Raw genomic sequence first — 18,769 nt, forward strand, 5'->3', positions numbered from 1 at the left:
AGCTGACACCGTTCGAACGGGGTATGGTGGTCGGTGCCCGGCGAATGGGAAGTGCAATTTCGGAAGTGGTGTGGGAATTTGGCTTCACACGATCAACCGTGTCCAGGGTATATCGTGAATGGTTGAATGTGGGTGTCACCGTCCACAACAGACAAACGACCGGCCGTCCAGCCACCCTCGACCGTGACCGGCGACATCTGAGATGGATTTTCAATAGTGGCAGACGGGCAACTGTGCAACAAATCACGGCTCAATTCAACACAGGCCGTGCTAGACACGTCTCCCAGTGGACAATCCCTAGGAACATGGGTTCTATGGGGTATGGGAGCCAGCGCCGCAAACGGGTGCCACTGTTAACCCAATGTCTTTGGGCACAACGACGCGCATTTGTCGCCAGTCACCCGGGATGGACACTGGAACAATGGCGTAACGTGACATGGTCGGACGAATCACGATTTAAACTGCACCATGCCAATGGGAGGCATCGTGTTTGGCGCAGACCACATGAAGCGTTAGCGATGGATCCCACCTGCCTCGAAGGTGTGGTCCAGGGCGCTGGTGTCTCTGTTATGGTCTGGGGTGCATTTTCCTGGTATGGAATGGCCCCCCTAGTTGTTCTGGAAGAGACTTTGAATGGTACGCGGTATGTTGAGCTGCTCGGAGACCATCACCGCCCATTTTTGGCCTTCCAGCGCCCATACAGTTCTGCGGTGTTTCAAGATGATAACACGCTGCCACATCGCTCCCACGTCGCCCGAGAATGGTTCCAGGAGCATGCAGCTGCGGTCCAACGACTGCCATGGCCACACAGGAGCCCCAATATGAACCCTATCGAGCATATCTGGGATGTCCTGGAACGCAGGCTCCGTGCCATGGATCCTGCACACACGAACAGGCCAGCATTGGCGGCCGCTCTGCAAACGATTTGGTGTCAGCTGCGTCCAGAGGACTACCAGGGATTTGTTGACTCACTTCCACGGCGTCTCACTGCAGTTCGCAGGGCCAGAGGAGGCCCCACACGCTATTAGGTGACTATTCCATGACATTTGCTAAGTGATGGCGGTTGAGTGAGGACGTGTGTGAATAGTGCTCTGGTGTAAATGTGTTATTTTTGCTGATTATGCTGGTTTGCTGCCTTGGAGGCGTGTCTACCGATGTAAGTTTCAACGAACAGTGATAACACTAAGTTTCGCTGGTAGATAGCCGTAATACTGGTTTAATCTGTATTCTTTATAAAGGATATTGTATGTAAACATTAGGCGGTCAGTGTTGCAAACCCAACTAATTCAAAACACCGGAGTACGTTCTTCACTGTTTGTTCGAGATATCGACCTTGCCTACGCTTGCGATGAGCACCTGTTTGGAGTGTGGAAAATATGTATCCAGGCAGGATACCACTGCTAAAATACAGTGTTCTAATTGCAGTAAATGGTTTCATTCTAAATGTGTAAATCTCCAAGACAGAGACTTGAAGTTACTCTCATCCAGTGATCATAAATGGAGGTGCAAAGCTTGTCATAGTAAAAAAAGAGCACTATGAGTGATGATATGTCAGTAGCTGAGATGCCATCTGTTGGTGACATCTATGAACTTCTGGGTACTCTGAAGGAGGATATGACAGCTCTAAGGAAATCGACTACTGATATTGAAAGACAGCTAGGTAATTCAATTAATGTCTGCCACGGGAGATTAGATAAGCATCAGAAACTTCTTGATAATCAGCAAGCAATAATAGCAAGAAAATCTGTTATCCGAAAAACAGCGGCTCCAGAAAACATTAAATGACCTTTCGATCCGATGTGATGACACTGAGTAATATTCTAGCGTAAATACTCTTGAAATATATGGTGTTCCCGAGGTTCCCAATGAAAACGTTGTTCAGACCGTCATAAATGTCGCTAGGGTCTTAGATGTTGAGCTTAAAGAGGACATGATTGATGCTTGCCATAGATTAAAAAAGGTCAACAATCGTCCAACTGCAGGCATTATTGTGAAGTTCGTTCGCAGATGTCGTAAGGAATAGCTCCTTGAGAGGCAAAAAATCAAAAGAAACTTATCCACTTCTCACCTGGGCTTTACAGTTGCTAATCCTGTGTGTATTAATCAGTCCTTATCCCCAGGGAGGAGAATTCTGTTTGCTAAGGGAAAGCAGCTGCAGCATGACAAAGATTATAAATATCTATGGGTTAATAACAGTGGAAAAATAATGATCAGGAAAGAAGACGGTAGTCCTGTTCATGTCCTTCGTTGTGTCGAAGATTTAGGTAAACTGTAATGTGTTTTGGTTTCCTTTACTACCCTAATGTTTGAATATTTTCCAATGATCAGTCATTTGTTAACTTCTACATTTTATTTAACAATTTTATTGCCTTTTAAATGTCTGTGAACAATTTGTCCATTTACTACCAAAACGTTAGAGGACTTCGAACCAGGTGTGAGTAATTTCTTCAAAATCTCCTTTGCTGTTCATTTGCTGTACTAGTGTTAACTGAAACGTTCTTGGCGAATGATGTATTTGATAGTGAATTATTCGATGATCAATATGTAGTATTTAGAAATGATAGGGACACATCACTAACAGGAAAGTCACGTGGAGGTGGAGTATTAATAGCTATTAAAAAGGGATACCGTTTAAAGCTATCCTCTGTTTACAATAGTTAACAATGTGAATCTCTTACTCTTCAAATTCTCGGTAACAAGCGAAAGTTATTTATAAATGTTGTCTGTATAACTCCCCCTTCCGGCTACTCTGTATATCAGGATTACATTAACTATGTCGAAAACATTGATCACCTTATGTCCGATTGCATTATTATGGGTGAGTTTAATTTAGCTGAAATTAATGATGTAAATTATAATTTTACTGAAGGATCAATGGCCAGTCGTAGTCTAGCAAATTTCATGTCTTATTTAGGATTGAAATCATATAACAATGTTCTCAATTTTAACTCTAGAGCACTAGACTTGGTTTTGGCCAACATACCAATTAATATAAAACATGAAGAATTCGTACTGGTACCAGAAGATTTGCATCATCCCGCACTCTCTTTATTATCGTTACAAACCAGGAAACTTCCACTTTTTAAGAACATATGCAGATTTTATGAAACTTTACTGTGAAGTGCGTGACTTTGACTGGAACCCGTTGTATTCCTTTGAGAACGTTGACCTTGCAGTCGATTTCTTTTACACCTCACTCGACAAATGTTTTGATGTATGCATTCCCAAGAGGAATCTCATTCAAAAATCCAAATATCCCGTATGGTTTACACATATTATCCAAACTCTAAAGCGAAAAAAGAAATGTGCTAGGAAGAGAAAGTTTTCAAAATATTATGACAATCGATTTAGGCAGCTTAGAAGTGAACTAAAATCTAAAATAAACAATGCATATAAAATATATATTCACAACTTAGAAAATGGAATAAAACACAATATTAATAATTTCTGGACGTTTACTAGTAGTAAAAGAGAAACGTGAATAGGTGATAATGCCTATTTCTATAACAACAGGTATGAAACTGGAAATATTGCGCAAGGATTTGTGCAATATTTCTCATCGATGTCTACCATCCCGGACTTTAATTATAATATCGATAACATGGACTTGGATGAGATTCCTGTATTACCAACTATGGATGTGCTCAATATTACTTCTATATCAGAAGAGGAGGTAAAAAGAGTCATTAATGGAAAACTAAAACCTAAAAAGGCAAGCAGTCCAGATAACATCCCACCTTATATAATTAAAGGATGTGCTGAAATACAGGTTCCACAGCTAACCTTCATTTTCAACCTTTCATTAAAAAAGTCTTGCTTCCCTGAAAGGTGGAAAATATAAAAAATTGCACCTGTTCCGAAGGCAGGTGTTCATGAAAATATATCTAACTACCGCCCTGTTTCCATTATTGACGCCTTTGCAAAAGTATACGAACATACTATATTTTAAGATCTATAATCACATTAAGGCAGGTATTTCAGAATTTCAGCATGGATTTTTGCCTAATAGATCTGTTATTACAAATCTTGGAGGATTTACTCAGACACTGTATGATGTATTGGATAACAACGGAAGAACGGATGTTGTCTATACAGACTTCGAAAAAGCATTCGACAAGGTAGGTCATAAAATTCTTGTCCAAAAAACGCTCCAGTTTGGGTTCTCGAAACCACTACTTCGAATGTTATGTACTTACCTGAAAGATCGACGTCAGTTTGTGTCTTTTAAAGGTGAAATCTCAGACAACTTCATTAGTTACTCCGGTATTCCTCAAGGATCTAATTTGGGTCCCCTTCTATTTTTAATTTTGATTAACGACTTGCCGAATAATCTTCGTCATGCCAGTTGTTTGCTGTTTGCTGACAATGTAAAACTATTTAAAGTTATACATCACAAGAAGGATGAGCTACAGCAGGACATTGATCGTGTTGTACAATGGTGCGATATGAATCATATGTCTCTTAATGTAAAGAAATGTAAATCAGTAACTTTTACCAGGAAAAAGAAAGGTACGATTGCATCATACTATATAAAAGATACCAAACTAGAAACAGTTTCGGCAGTAAGAGACTTGGGAGTAGTATTTGATGAAAAATTATCATTCAACGCCCATATTACAAAAATAACGAACGAGGCCAACCGTATGCTCGGGTTTATAATAAGGAGTTCTAAATTATTTACTCAATCATCGATTGTTATTCAGTTATTTACTAGCCTTGTTAGGAGTAAATTAGAATATGCATCTGTAATTTGGGACCCGTGTTCTAACGAACAAATACATACTATTGAGGTTGTTCAAAACAAGTTTTTGCGGTATCTGTATTATAAAACAAATAAGACATTTTGCCCTTTTGATACATCTACACGGTATTTAAGAAGTAACTTTAACCTCACGTCGTTGCGCAACAGAAGAATAATTATTTCTCTAATTTTAATTCCTTAGGACTGCTCAATTTTATCTCCTTTCATGTTCCACGAGCTGGAGCTCGCATGAGCACAGTATTTCACGTTCCAAGATCAAGAACATCTCATCACTTGAACTCGCCATTTATTAAAATGCTACAATTTTACAATACATTTGCTGCAGGAATAGATTTATTTTCAGAATCACACACTGTCATTAATTCACATTTAAAGGCCTGTGTTTTTAATACATTCAGACTCCTTTTCTATATAATAGGTGCTCTTTAACTTATTTATTAATATAGTCACTTACTACTTTATTATATCCTTGTTTCAATTCCTGTATTTTTATAGTGTAGAAATAATCATTGTTGTACTCTGGATTGTCATTTTCTCTGTGTATGTGTTTTCCATTCATTCTTCTTCCTTGTCTTTATTATCTTCAGCATTATTATTATGTATTTATCTTTACTTATATGTATCCATTATAAGTACTGTTGTGTTAAGAAGGTACTGTATTGGGCTTACTGCCTGTGTACTTTCAAGAAGATAAATAAATAAATAACACAACTTAAAAGTTTATTTTCTTGCAGTCTTTCATACAATACACAAAGTTAATTAACTTGAGGCTTCCTTCTTATTGTGGAGCGCACACTAAATAATACCGTGATTTTGCTGTTTGAACAAGATGTATTTACATTTATACAACTTTGGTCCTATATGTACAATTAGATGTATACTGATGATACAGAGTCACTATCATGTGAAAATCTGATAGATGATGGCTATCTGATGTCTGGAAGTCTGGCCTGAACGTAATGCAAAGTTCTTTCGAGCAGAATGCTATAATGGCATAGGCTAAGTTATAAGGAAGGCTGGAATCTTGAGGCGGTAGTTAGTCCAGAGGTGAGACCTCTTGATCAGAGTTCAGTCCCTACTCAGTCCACATTTTCAAGAGGGTTACCTCCGTGTCTGACTTACGGCGTAGAACTGATCGCTGGACACAGCTGACTGCCTACTGCGGCGAAATCGGAGCTCCAATTTATACTGGCTGGCTGACATCACAAGTCATGAGTCAGCATGCTAGCTGGACACACACGCACATTCCAGAAGCTTCGAAGCGAGAGCGGGTTGCATAGTTGCAAGGTGGAGGACACTGCAACAGAGGGACTCCTTAGAAACAACTTGGCGAACAAAATGGAATTCGATGAGGAGTTATCAATATTAATGGGGCTTATGGAAGAAAGTAGAACTGGCTGGGTCAGCAAAGAGGATGCATCTGGATGTGCTAGGAATAAGTGTTATTCGGGTAAGGGGAATGAGGAAGAGATACGAGATTATAAAGTGTACTGATGGGTGTTAAAAAGTGAAGGGCAGAGTCTGGGGTAGGGCTGTTCATCAGGAATACTGTTGCATGCAACATAGTTTCTGTTAGGCATGTAAACGAGCGAATGATGTGGGTAGATTTGGCAGTTGGAGGAATTAGGATGAGAATAGGGAACATGCATAATTTTCAAAGATATTTTTTTGAAAGTACACCAATGAAATAGTACGTAAACGTATTACATTGTGGTAAGTTGCCTTGTTTTCTACCATTAAAAAAAATTTAATAGTGCCTTTCCGCATGGCGAGTGAAGCGGCCTCTGACGTAAGCGGCGCGCTGTGAAGTCACGATCCAGTACCGCATGCAGCTCTACCAGCCGTTGTGCGTCAGCCGTTGCTAAAAGCCGATTGTTTATTATTCATGATTGCAAATAACTTCGAAATGACAGAAGAAAGGTTCAAAACAGCACAGTTAGACAATCTACCATGTGCAGATGTCATCATTCTTGAAAAATAATGACTTTTGTGGCCGCAGAAATTCGTGTATAAGAAGCAAGTTTGTAAGTGGCGTCTTTTACATACATGCAATGTACTGTAACCCATAGTATTAGGATAACAACGAACCTGGATAGATATCCCATCACTTTCAACATTTCCTTCTAGACTGATTCCCATATTAAAGAATAACATTACATTTTCGGGCTTTCAGCATTAGTAAAGTAAGAAATCGGATTTCAGCACTAACATAAACATATAGGTAGCATTGTAGTACTAGTCCGCCTCTGTGGTGTAGTGGTTAATGTGATTAGCTGCCACTCCCGGAGGCCCGGTTTTGATTTCCGGCTCTGCCATGAAAGTTGAAAACAAATAATACGAGGGCTGGAACAGGGTCTGCTCAGCCTCGGGAGGTCAACTGAGTAGAGGGGGTTTCGAATCCCACCTCAGCCATCCTCAAAGTGGTTTTTCGTATTTTCCCACTTCTTCTCCAGGCACCCAAGGCCACGGCCGTTTCCTTCCCTCTTCCTTGTCTATCCCTTCCGATCCTCCCATCCTCCAACAAGGCCCCTGTTGAGCATAGCAGGTGAGGCCGCCTTGGCGAGGTAATGGCCCTCCTCACCAGTTACATCACCAGACCCAAAGTCTCATGTTCCAGGACACTGCCCTTGAAGCGGTAGAGGTGAAATCCCTTGCTGAGTCCGAGAGAAAACCAACCCTGAAGGATAAACTGATTAAGAAAGAAAGAAAGAACATAGTACTATAGGGCTATAATCTATCATTCCTAAAAAAAAAAAATATTTATGGTTGGGACAGCTGGCCTACCCACTTCCGGGGCCCATGAAAGAGAAACATTAAATGTCTTTGTGGAGGGAAAAAGTTAAACATGATAAAGATAAATATGACTTCATCTAGTTTTCACAAGTCGGGCTGAGTTGTTCAGACGGTTGAGGTGCTGGCCTTCTGACCCCAACTTGGCAGGTTCGATCCTGGTTCAGTCCGGTGGTAGTTGAAGGTGCTCAAATACGTCAGCCTCGTATTGGTGGATTTACTGGTACATAAAAGAACTACTGCAGGACTAAATTCCTGCACATCGGCGTCTCCGAAAATCGTAGAAGTAGTTAGCGTGGCGTAAAGCCATTGACATTAATTACATTTGGCTTTTAACAAGCTGAGTATATCAGGCAAGAAAAGTGTCCTGGTGACATTTTAGTCGTTTAATACAGGAATGTCTTTGGGTGCTGTGACTTTTACAATTCTTTCTTTGCTATTTGCTTTACGTCACACAACACATATAGGTCTTATGGCGACGATAGGACAGGAAAGGCCTAGGAATGGGAACGAAGCGGCCTTGGCCTTAGGTACAGCCTCAGCATTTGCCTGGTGTGAAAATGGGAAACCACGGAAAACCATCTTCAGTGCTGCCGGCAGTGGGGTTCGAAACCCACTACCTCCCGGATGCGAGCTCACAGCTGCACGCTCCTAACCGCATGGCCAACTCACCTGGTATTTTTACCCTTTGGTTTATTGACTTGGCTTGTATAACCTAAAACTTAGGCAAAGTTTGATAATATTTTAAACACAAACATCACTATTTTCACCTGTGTGCAATTATGTTATTTATTTCATTAATATTATGATAATTATTATAATTGAGCATTGTTAACTTATAAGACCCCAACAGACAAGCATTGGTTTTTGTGTAGAGTTATACATTTGTTAAATTCACGTTGTTTCCTTTCATGATGTACACGCCTATTTTTTGTTATATTATAGAGTATTTAGATATAGCCTAAATTTCTTTACAAATTAAGCTCTTCAATAAAGACATAAATAACTGTCGCATGTCAAGATAAAATGGTAAAATTAGAGCTGTCAAAATGGTTCATAACGCCTTTGATTTATTATCTTGACATGGATCGCCCAAAACATAGGTTAGGTTTGAAGAATACTTCAATAATCAGCATTAATTAATGCACTGTTTATTACTTTCATATTTCAAGATGTAAATGAAGCATTTAAATGAAGCATCATACGTTAAAATTTAAAGTTTTACTGCTAGAACAGCTGACATGGAAAAGTGATTGAAAATTCAAACAAATTCATCTTACGTTAAAATCTTCAAACAAATAAACTGTAGACTTCTCCGATATATCACCAGCATTTCTCCGGCTCGCCAAAATCCATTTCTCCCTAGTTTTAGCGTCTTTGGAACATTTATAAACAATTTGTTTGGGATGGTATGCGATTTGCTATTGCACATCGGAACTCTACACCATTTATACGTTTTCTGCCTCATTGTCTGCGCAGGATTCATTTTAAGTCTAAAATATACCACTCAGATTATTATCCAATGTATAGACCTCGAATTTAACTATACCAGACACTAACATAAAGTAGAAATACGCGAAGTGTATCCTGCTTCTCACAGCACACTGTGTATTATTTCGTCTGCTAATTCAGTCAACCTGTACGATGACATCAGAACAATGAGATCGCGTACTTGCGTCACGTGACAGTTTCGTGCATTGATTTATATTTTTATCATGTTTGGAGTTATTATTTGTACATTCTGATCACATTTTTGAATTCTGCATGAAATTTTGAATCAGATTAGCATATTTTTAATTAAAACCCTGGATCATGCATGTTCCCTATTGTCTGTGTATTCGCCATGTGAGGGTGCAGATGAGGATGAAATTGACAAGTTTTATGAAGCATTGAGTGACATTGTAGTCAGGGTCAACGGCAAGGATAGGATAGTGCTAATGGGCAATTTCAGTGCGAGAGTTGGAAATAGAACTGAAGGATACAAAAGGATGATTGATAAATAGGGGGAAGCTAATAGGAATGGGAGGTGTCTGTGGGACTCTGGTGCAAGTATGGGTTTAACAGTTACGAATACATTCTTCAAGCTATTCACCGCTACACATGGGAGGGTAGGGGTACCAGATTTATAATAGACTATGTCTTAACCAACTTCGAATTCAGGAAATCTGTTAGGAACGTACGGTTTTTTTTGGTATTTCTCGATGAAACAGACCCCTATCTGATCTGTAGTGAAAGTATCTCTAGGCCTAGGATAGAGAAAGTGAAGTCTGTCTGCGAATGAATACGGGTAGAAAATCTCCAGGACAAGGAAGTTAGACAGAAGTACATGGATATAATAAGTGAGAAGTTCCAAACAGTGGACAGTAAGCAGGTTCAGGATATAGAAAGTGAATGGGTGGCATACAGGGATGCTGTAGTAGCAACAGCAAGGTAATACCTAGGAACAACTCTATGTAAAGATGGGAAAAAAGCAAACATCTTGGTGGAATGATGAAGTGAGAGCAGCTTGTAAACTTAAAAAGGCTTATCAAAAATGGCTCCAAGTAAGGGCTGATGCAGACAGGGAATTGTGAATAGATGAAAGAAACAGAGCAAAATAAATTGTTGTTGAATCCAAAAAAGAAGTTTGAGAAAAATTTGGTAATAACCTGGAAAGGCTAGGTCAAGTAGCAGGGAATCCTTTCTGGACAGTAATAAAGAATCTTAGGGAGGGAAAAAGGAAATGAACAGTCTTTTGGGTAATTCAGGTGAACTCATAATATATCCCAGGGAATCACTGGACGGGTGGAGGGAATATTTTTAAAATCTTCTCAACGTAAAAGGAAGTATTCATGGTGGTGTCGCGAACAACCAAGCTCATGGGGGGGAGGAAAAGGATGTAGGTGAAATTACGCTTGAGAAGTGGAAAGGATGGTAAATAAGCTCCATTGTCATAAGGCAGCAGGAATAGATGAAATTAGACCTGAAATGGTGAAGTATAGTGGGAAGGCTGAGATGAAATGTCTTCATAGAGTAGTAAAATTAGCATGGAGTGTTGGTAAGGTACCTTCAAATTGGGCAAAAGCAGTAATTGCATCTATCTATAAGCAAGGGAACACGATTGATTTTGAAAACTATCGAGGTATCTCGTTGATTAGTATACCAGGCAAAGTATTCACTGGTATCTCGGAAGGGAAGGTGTGATCATGTTGAGGGGAAGTGTTTACAGTGGAAAGAAGAGAAGATAATGGTTCCCTCAACTTTCTAGATATCAATACAACTCGGAAAGGAAACCATTTCTATTTCGGAATACATAGGAAACCCACCTTCACATCAACCATGATTAAAAACAATTCTTTGCATCCCGATAACACAGAATAAATTCACGTTTTACAGTTTCATTAACTGAGCCTTCGAAGTTCCATTAACCGAAAATGAGAGAAAAAAGGATCTTTCATACATCCGCAAACAGGCCTTGTTTAACTGTCGTTAATGAAATCACTAACTGCAGATCTAAACAACAGATAAATTTGGTAGAACAATCGATTGTAGAAAGCAAATCTATATATATAAAATAAGATTTTTGTCTGTACATTGCTCAGAATTAAAAAATAATGGTATTTCTGTATCGGTGATGTCCATAGTAACAAAGAAATGCACTTTTAAATTTTCCGTAATTTCTGTGCATATGTACACGCATGACGAGAAAACAGCTGATGAGAATTGAATAAAAATCGGTATGTAAAGTCGGGGAATTAGTTGCTTCAATCTAGGCCGTAAATAATTTTATTCACGCTGAGTGAAATGGTAGTTTAGGGGAAGGCCTGAAATGGAATTCTCAAATATTTGTTATTAGTGGTCCTATCGATAAATACTACATAGCTAAGGTATATTTATGTTTTATACATTTTTACCATCCCGGCTATAACAGAGATAATCATGAATTTGTATTTTTGTTGCCAAGTCCATATCAGCGCCGAGTCACGAGAAAATGGTTTAATGAGAATTGGTATGTAAATTCGGGGAATAAGGAACTGCAGTCTACACTATATATAATTTTCTTAAATAGCCTAATATCAGAGAGTCCGAAGAAAACTAGTATGTGAAGGCCTGCAATGTAGAAAGCTCATAAAATTGATCAACTATAACATTACATTGACCATTGTTTGTTGTGATGTGCTTTTTGTCTTATGCTGCCACGCCCTCTAGGGACACCATGACCTTGACGTCAGTGTGGGGGCTTGTGTGCCTTTTGATACCGAGGGCTGTGCCAGCTCCGGGTTACCCATGCTGGATTGGCCTCGGTGTAGACTAACAAGGTGTCCCCGAGTTGCCTGAGAGGTGTCTGTGCTCTTTATTCTTCATCACTATTTCTACCCTTCTATTCTCACCTTCTTAAATTTCATTCCTGCTCCTGTCTAGCCACCCTCTGTGCCTCGGGTAAAGTAGGTTAGTATGGAGGTTTTATCGTCCCCCAATCACAAGTTTCGGGTCTTGGCGAGGTGATGCATGGCTACTAGGAAGTAGTTTTAGCGACCCCCTCCAGATACCGGGCGCCCTCTGGAATATGTGGCCTTTGGTACAACTCCTTGGCAGAGCACAAGATGTGATAACGTGAGACAAGCTGCCCTAACCAGATGACCGCCATTTTATAACAGAAGATACCAATCAAACAATCGACACAGCAAATATTTTTTCCATAACCTAAAGATTAACACTTGTGCTTATTGTCCAATATTTTTCATCTAAGTTTTCCTTATACAGCTGATGATGACCACTAAGTGGTCGAAACATGTTCTGTGAGTGATAATGTATATTTAATTTTGCCCAACGCAAAAAATAAAGTATCGGTTAGCTTTTTCTTTAATTATACTTGTTGATTATACTCATCGGTACGGTCATGAAGTGGACAACTTGCAATACCAGCGGACGACGCGACTACTGCTGATCTCTTCATCCGCTTTATGTGCGGCAGTGGACAAATCAAGGGTATATAAATTACAAGTGTACTGTTACTCAGGGAACGCACGTTCCCCTTTGATTCGTTAGTAAGTTTTTGGCCTAATTAAATTATTTTTGTTTTATTTTGTACTGCGTTTTCAAATTCCTTTGTTGAATAAATAATTTTGTTTTTATTTTCAATTTATTTTCCACTAATATATTCAGAGAGGATGATTACCACGTACGTCCTCTTAAAACAAAAATTCACCACCACCACTCTTATGCTGCCATTCATCTTAGATGGGATTACTGCTTCATACAGAGTATAACAGCTTTCCTGAATATTGGCAGGAAGAAATTTTAGCGTGTCATTCCTCTGGTTCATAAATTTTTTTGATACTACTGGCACGTAACACGCTGGTTCAGTTGGGAAAACCACAAAGACAGTCTTTCTGAGAATTCCGTAGTGAAGCACGGGTACATCAGCTAGTAATATATCAAGTTTACATACAATAATCCAAATATTTGCTTTCTCCGATTGTTCTACCAGATTTATCTGTTTTTTAGATCTGTACTTCATGATTATTTTATTAATGACTTTGAGACAAAAACCATTAAAGAAGGCCTGTTTGCGGATATATGCGAACTCCGTTTTTCTCTCATTATCAACACAGCTAAGCCATGTTGATATTACAAGGCCATACCTGTTAGTCATCCATACTGTTGCCCTTGCCACTTCCTCCTCCCCATGAGTTCGGCTGTTTGTGACGCTATCAAATTACACATTTTTTTCCTAATGGCGGTCTGAATCTGTCTTGTATAGGGTTTATCTGACTAAATCCTTGCTCACACGATGCTGTAGAGACTTTGAGAATACAAAGAATACACACGCAATAAACAGTAGCTGTTGCAGAATAGGAAATCTGTCGCTGCTTGCCAGCTCCAACAGTCTGAACAATTGTTTTCCTCCTCCAAGAACAACTGTAAACTCATACCACTCATTTTATATGTATTATAACCCTACAGATCTGCAATACTGAAAAGCTTCTTCAAATTGCCAAACACATTAGAGTCCATTTTCTTTACACACATGGCCAGGAGGGTTGTTTCTGGAAAGATTATTGTATTACAAATTACCACACAGTTTCTGATTTGCAAAAATTGTTTCTTAATTTTTTCAAGTTTGTAAATCCAATTACCGTATTTTCTCGCATAATTAATGTACTTTTTTGAATAAACTACAGGGGAAAACTTACTATTCGAGGAATTCAGATATTTAATAAAATATTTAAAATTCCTTTACACTTAAAAGATACATCAAATATAATATACATGCAATTGGTTCAGTTTGTGGTTAAACGTTATTTGGCATAAAATTTCGGCGTGGCTTGAAGGTTTGAATAGCACTTAACCCTTTGATACTTACAGGAGGGAAGATCCACTAACAGCAGGCAAGTACTGTGAATGAATTATTGTAAATGACAGTTCGAAGACTTATCTGAAGAATTATGGAAACAAAACACCCAATATACACTGACAGAGCAAATGCAACACCAAAAAGGAGTGGTCAGAACTTTATGCCAATTGCAGGGTAGACTGACGTCACTGAGGTATGCTCATGATGTGAAATGCTCCGCTGTGCTGCGCACGTAGCGAACGATAAATGGGACACGGCGTTGGCGAATGGCCCACTTCGTACCATGATTTCTCAGCCGACAGTCATTGTAGAACGTGTTGTCGTGTGCCACAGGACACGTGTATAGCTAAGAATGCCAGGCCGCCGTCAACGGAGGCATTTCCAGCAGACAGACGACTTTACGGGGGGGTATGGTGATCGGGCTGAGAAGGGCAGGTTGGCCGCTTCGTCAAATCGCAGCCGATACCCATAGGGATGTGTCCACGGTGCAGCGCCTGTGGCGAAGATGGTTGGCGCAGGGACATGTGGCACGTGCGAGGGGTCCAGGCGCAGCCCGAGTGAGGTCAGCACGCGAGGATCGGCGCATCCGCCGCCAAGCGGTGGCAGCCCCGCACGCCACGTCAACCGCCATTTTTCAGCATGTGCAAGACACCCTGGCTGTTCCAATATCGCCCAGAACAATTTCCCGTCGATTGGTTGAAGGAGGCCTGCACTCCCGGCGTCCGCTCAGAAGACTACCATTGACTCCACAGCATAGACGTGCACGCCTGGCATGGTGCCGGGCTAGAGCGACTTGGATGAGGGAATGGCGGAACGTCGTGTTCTCCGATGAGTCACGCTTCTGTTCTGTCAGTGATAGTCACCGCAGACGAGTGTGGCGTCGGCGTGGAGAAAGGTCAAATCCGGCAGTAACTGTGGAGCGCCCTACCGCTAGACAACGCGGCATCATGGTTTGGGGCGCTATTGCGTATGATTCCACGTCACCTCTAGTGCGTATTCAAGGCACGTTAAATGCCCACCGCTACGTGCAGCATGTGCTGCGGCCGGTGGCACTCCCGTACCTTCAGGGGCTGCCCAATGCTCTGTTTCAGCAGGATAATGCCCGCCCACACACTGCTCGCATCTCCCAACAGGCTCTACGAGGTGTACAGATGCTTCCGTGGCCACCGTACTCTCCGGATCTCTCACCAATCGAACACGTGTGGGGTCTCATTGGACGCCGTTTGCAAACTCTGCCCCAGCCTCGTACGGACGACCAACTGTGGCAAATGGTTGACAGAGAATGGAGAACCATCCCTCAGGACACCATCCGCACTCTTATTGACTCTGTACCTCGACGTGTTTCTGCGTGCATCGCAGCTCGCGGTGGTCCTACATCCTACTGAGTCGATGCCGCGCGCATTGTGTAACTTGCATATCGGTTTGAAATAAACATCAATTATTCGTCCGTGCCGTCTCTGTTTTTTCCCCAACTTTCATCCCTTTCGAACCACTCCTTCTTGGTGTTGCATTTGCTCCGTCAGTCAGTGTACATTCAGCTATGCCTGTAGTATCATTGATTGCTAGCTAAGGCAGTTCCTTATGCCTCTCTCTTTTTTTTTTTACAAGTTTTCTTTGCCCTGGTTGTAGGCCTACAATGTACCACTACAATGTAACGTAGTACCTCAGATTCACTATATTTTCCACATGTGACTATAAACAATCCTATTTTCTCCATTTTTTCTCCCAAATATATTTGGAAATTAGCCTGCTTCGATTGCTCATCACGCTTGGGTTTCTTATTGCATTTCATGCTTGAACAGTATTAAATGCGTGCACAGACACAAGATTTATAAGATTTTTAGGCCTATTAGAACTTGAATAATAGTACATACAGCAACAACAAATAACACGCTCAGAACCACTACAATGTAACGTAGTACCTCAGATTCACTATATTTTCCACTGCATGTGACTGTAAAAAGTTTAATTGGTACTTCTTCCACCAAAAGCTCTGTTGCCATAACAAATGAGGGTCACTCACATAGACTGTCTACAATCGATGTGTTCGCTCTCTCTTCGGTATACATCTATAGTCTCGTGGAAAGAAAATTATGTATATTCTTTGTTATTTTCGAGAAGATCAATGTGTGGTTTAATGCTTGTTCAGTGACATCATATTTAGTGGGGCTTTTGTTGCAGGTTGATGGGTGGGAGAGGAAAGAAAGTATGAACAAACACCAAACTGATATCTTAGGGCTGAAAAGTAGGCGCCAGTAGCAAAAACGCAGTCGCTGCGGCAACCCTGTGCCGGGGTTTCTGCACACCTGCTTTAGAATGTCACACAAACTTGCTGATTATCATGAAATACTCAACTTTTTCCTTTGAACTGATGACCTTAATATTAGGCTTCTTACCATTGCCATCACATTGTCTGTTACTCTTCTGAAAGGCTTTCCAATAGATTTCATGGTAGTCTTAAGATACCTTTAAAACATAATAGTAAAATTCTCTTTGGTTTCCTTGTATGAATCTCCATATCAAGATTTCTTATTTAGAGCTTTTTAAACATATATTCCCTCATTCCACAGGAATGCATATGTTGTTTCTCTTTTTTAGTATTTGAAATTCTAAATCCCTTACATTAAACTATTTCTCTTATTCTTTCAGATTTATTACAATGGCAGCTGAAGTGGATGCTGGAGTATATAATGGTTTTAAATTGTCTTACTTGGAACCACAGTCTCCTCCTAACAATATGAGAGCCTTAGGAGGTCCCATAAAAATGGGTTCATTTGGAGATGTCTCACCGAAAAAGGAGAAGCTTAATATCTACTTGAGACTAAAGAACAACCATCATGCATTGAAGCAGGTTTGTATGGGGAATGGAATTCTTAAGAATCTGTGCATCATTGTTAGGGTGTTATTTTCTTGTGGACATCCTTGATTTTCTTGTTGAGTATCTTATCCAGTCAAATTTACCTCTTGCACTTTTTTCCACTTGTTATACATTTTTCATTGTGTGACTGTCTTGGAGACCTAGGGTCATACGTGGACCAGTGAGAACACAATGCTTATCATTTCTCCAGTAGTGCTTGGTAAACCTAATGTATAAAACTTGGAAACTATCCATATTTATTATTCCTCCTTTATGGTGATTGGTAGGGGTGGTGATTTTTAGCATTTAGAAATTTTAAAAATTGCATTTTGATTTGTACATTTAGCATTTTGCAGATTTTATACATTTATAATGTGTTTTATAGTATTTTGAAGAAAAACTTTGACTGCAAAATTAAAATCGCATATCTATAGAGCTAATAGTAAAAATTCGTAGTGTAATGAAATTCCATGATTCAATTCCATGATATTCTAATGAGGTAACAATTTTTATATTCCATCCAAAAACTATGTCAAGTGACGAGCCGTACCGTATGGTACCAGGCTCTCATTTAGAAACCAACCATCCAATTTTTAGAAAAATGACTTAAATATTCTCTAATATATGAATGCTGAGAACAATAATTTTTTTTATTAAAAACTATGGCGTTGCCGGATTAACCCCGAAACTAGGGAATAGCTTCACAACGTCAACCATCCAGTGGGTAAATATTCAGCACAACGTGCACTTTTGGAATGGGTACAGTAGCGTGCGGCAGATGTAAATACTCAACAGAAAAATATGTTTTACTTGATTTTTTTAAATTATTAGTTATATAGTAGAAATTCAATAGCATTATATTATTACCGCTTTTCTTGTAAACACGTAAATATATACATATATACATAGTGTGTTCATACAAAAGTGAATTTTATTTCTGAGCTATTAGTAGGTTCCCACTTTTTGTCACGATTTCTGTTCATTTTCGCAGCTTGAGTTTTCAGTTGATTGTGTGGCATATAAATTGATCAGCAATTAAGAGTACACAGTTCGTCAGTAAAAAAGAATTCAAAAATGTTTAGCGGATCACATTCCAGTACTATGTGTATGCCTGCATCTCCAAAGAAAGGAAATCTAGACCTAGGCTTACTTGGAATGTCAGTCTATACCGTGTCACTTTCCACCATTTCTTCTCGTTCAGGATCGTCATTTTCTGTGTCACATTGCCCATCAGTGGACGCGTCAGTGTCAGTATCTTGTAATAAATATTCCACTATTTCGTCACCAATATAATTTAACGTCTTTCCTAACCAAGCCATGTTCACGTCACACGGAACAGTTTACCACCATACACAGAGCAATTTACAAAAAGTTATCAGAACATGGACAATGGAGTTCGCAGAACAACTGTATCGTAACATCAGGGGTGCCAAACTTTGAAATGGGCTATCAGTAATCACCCCCCACCCCTCAGAAAAGTTTCGAGTCAAGTCCAACGCATGTTTTCCCTTCATGATAATGATACCCCCTTTTCCCTTCCCGACAACGATTTATTCTCAAGTATATCATATTATACAATAACATTTGCACACTACCTGTTAATTCAGTGATAGAACACTTGTTTCGCATCCAGCAGATGCTCTTCAATGTATATGTCTTTTCACGAGAGTTTAATCCTAATGTAAACAAATAGGCGGAGCACGATGCCTTTGCAGTGGACACAGGCATAGTTGATCGGAGAAGCAACCGTCGCACTCACTCAACTGTATGCGAGCTCGAAGGAAAGTAATACGTGGCATTATCGGGCGAGTTGGCCGTGCGCGTAGAGGCGCGCAGCTGTGAGCTTGCATCCGGGAGATAGTAGGTTCGAATCCCACTATCGGCAGCCCTGAAAATGGTTTTCCGTGGTTTCCCATTTTCACACCAGGCAAATGCTGGGGCTGTACCTTAAGGCCACGGCCGCTTCTTTCCACCTCCTAGGCCTTTCCTATCCCATCGTCGCCATAAGACCTATCTGTGTCGG

The 18,769-nt window shown here is 40.1% G+C and overlaps 1 protein-coding gene across 1 annotated transcript in view; it reads left to right on the top strand.

Moving 5' to 3' along the window:
- Positions 1 to 18,769, top strand: part of LOC136866805 (kinesin-like protein KIF20A) — a 430,278-nt gene that overhangs the window by 23,271 nt on the left and 388,238 nt on the right. The window contains exon 2 of the mRNA XM_068226714.1: positions 16,539 to 16,740. Within this exon, the coding sequence (XP_068082815.1) occupies positions 16,549 to 16,740 (192 nt within the window). The 5' untranslated portion in view covers positions 16,539 to 16,548. The remainder of the gene's footprint in view (positions 1 to 16,538; positions 16,741 to 18,769) is intronic.

The sequence above is a fragment of the Anabrus simplex genome, chromosome 3 (genome assembly GCF_040414725.1).
Source record: "Anabrus simplex isolate iqAnaSimp1 chromosome 3, ASM4041472v1, whole genome shotgun sequence".
Lineage (NCBI taxonomy): Eukaryota > Metazoa > Arthropoda > Insecta > Orthoptera > Tettigoniidae > Anabrus > Anabrus simplex.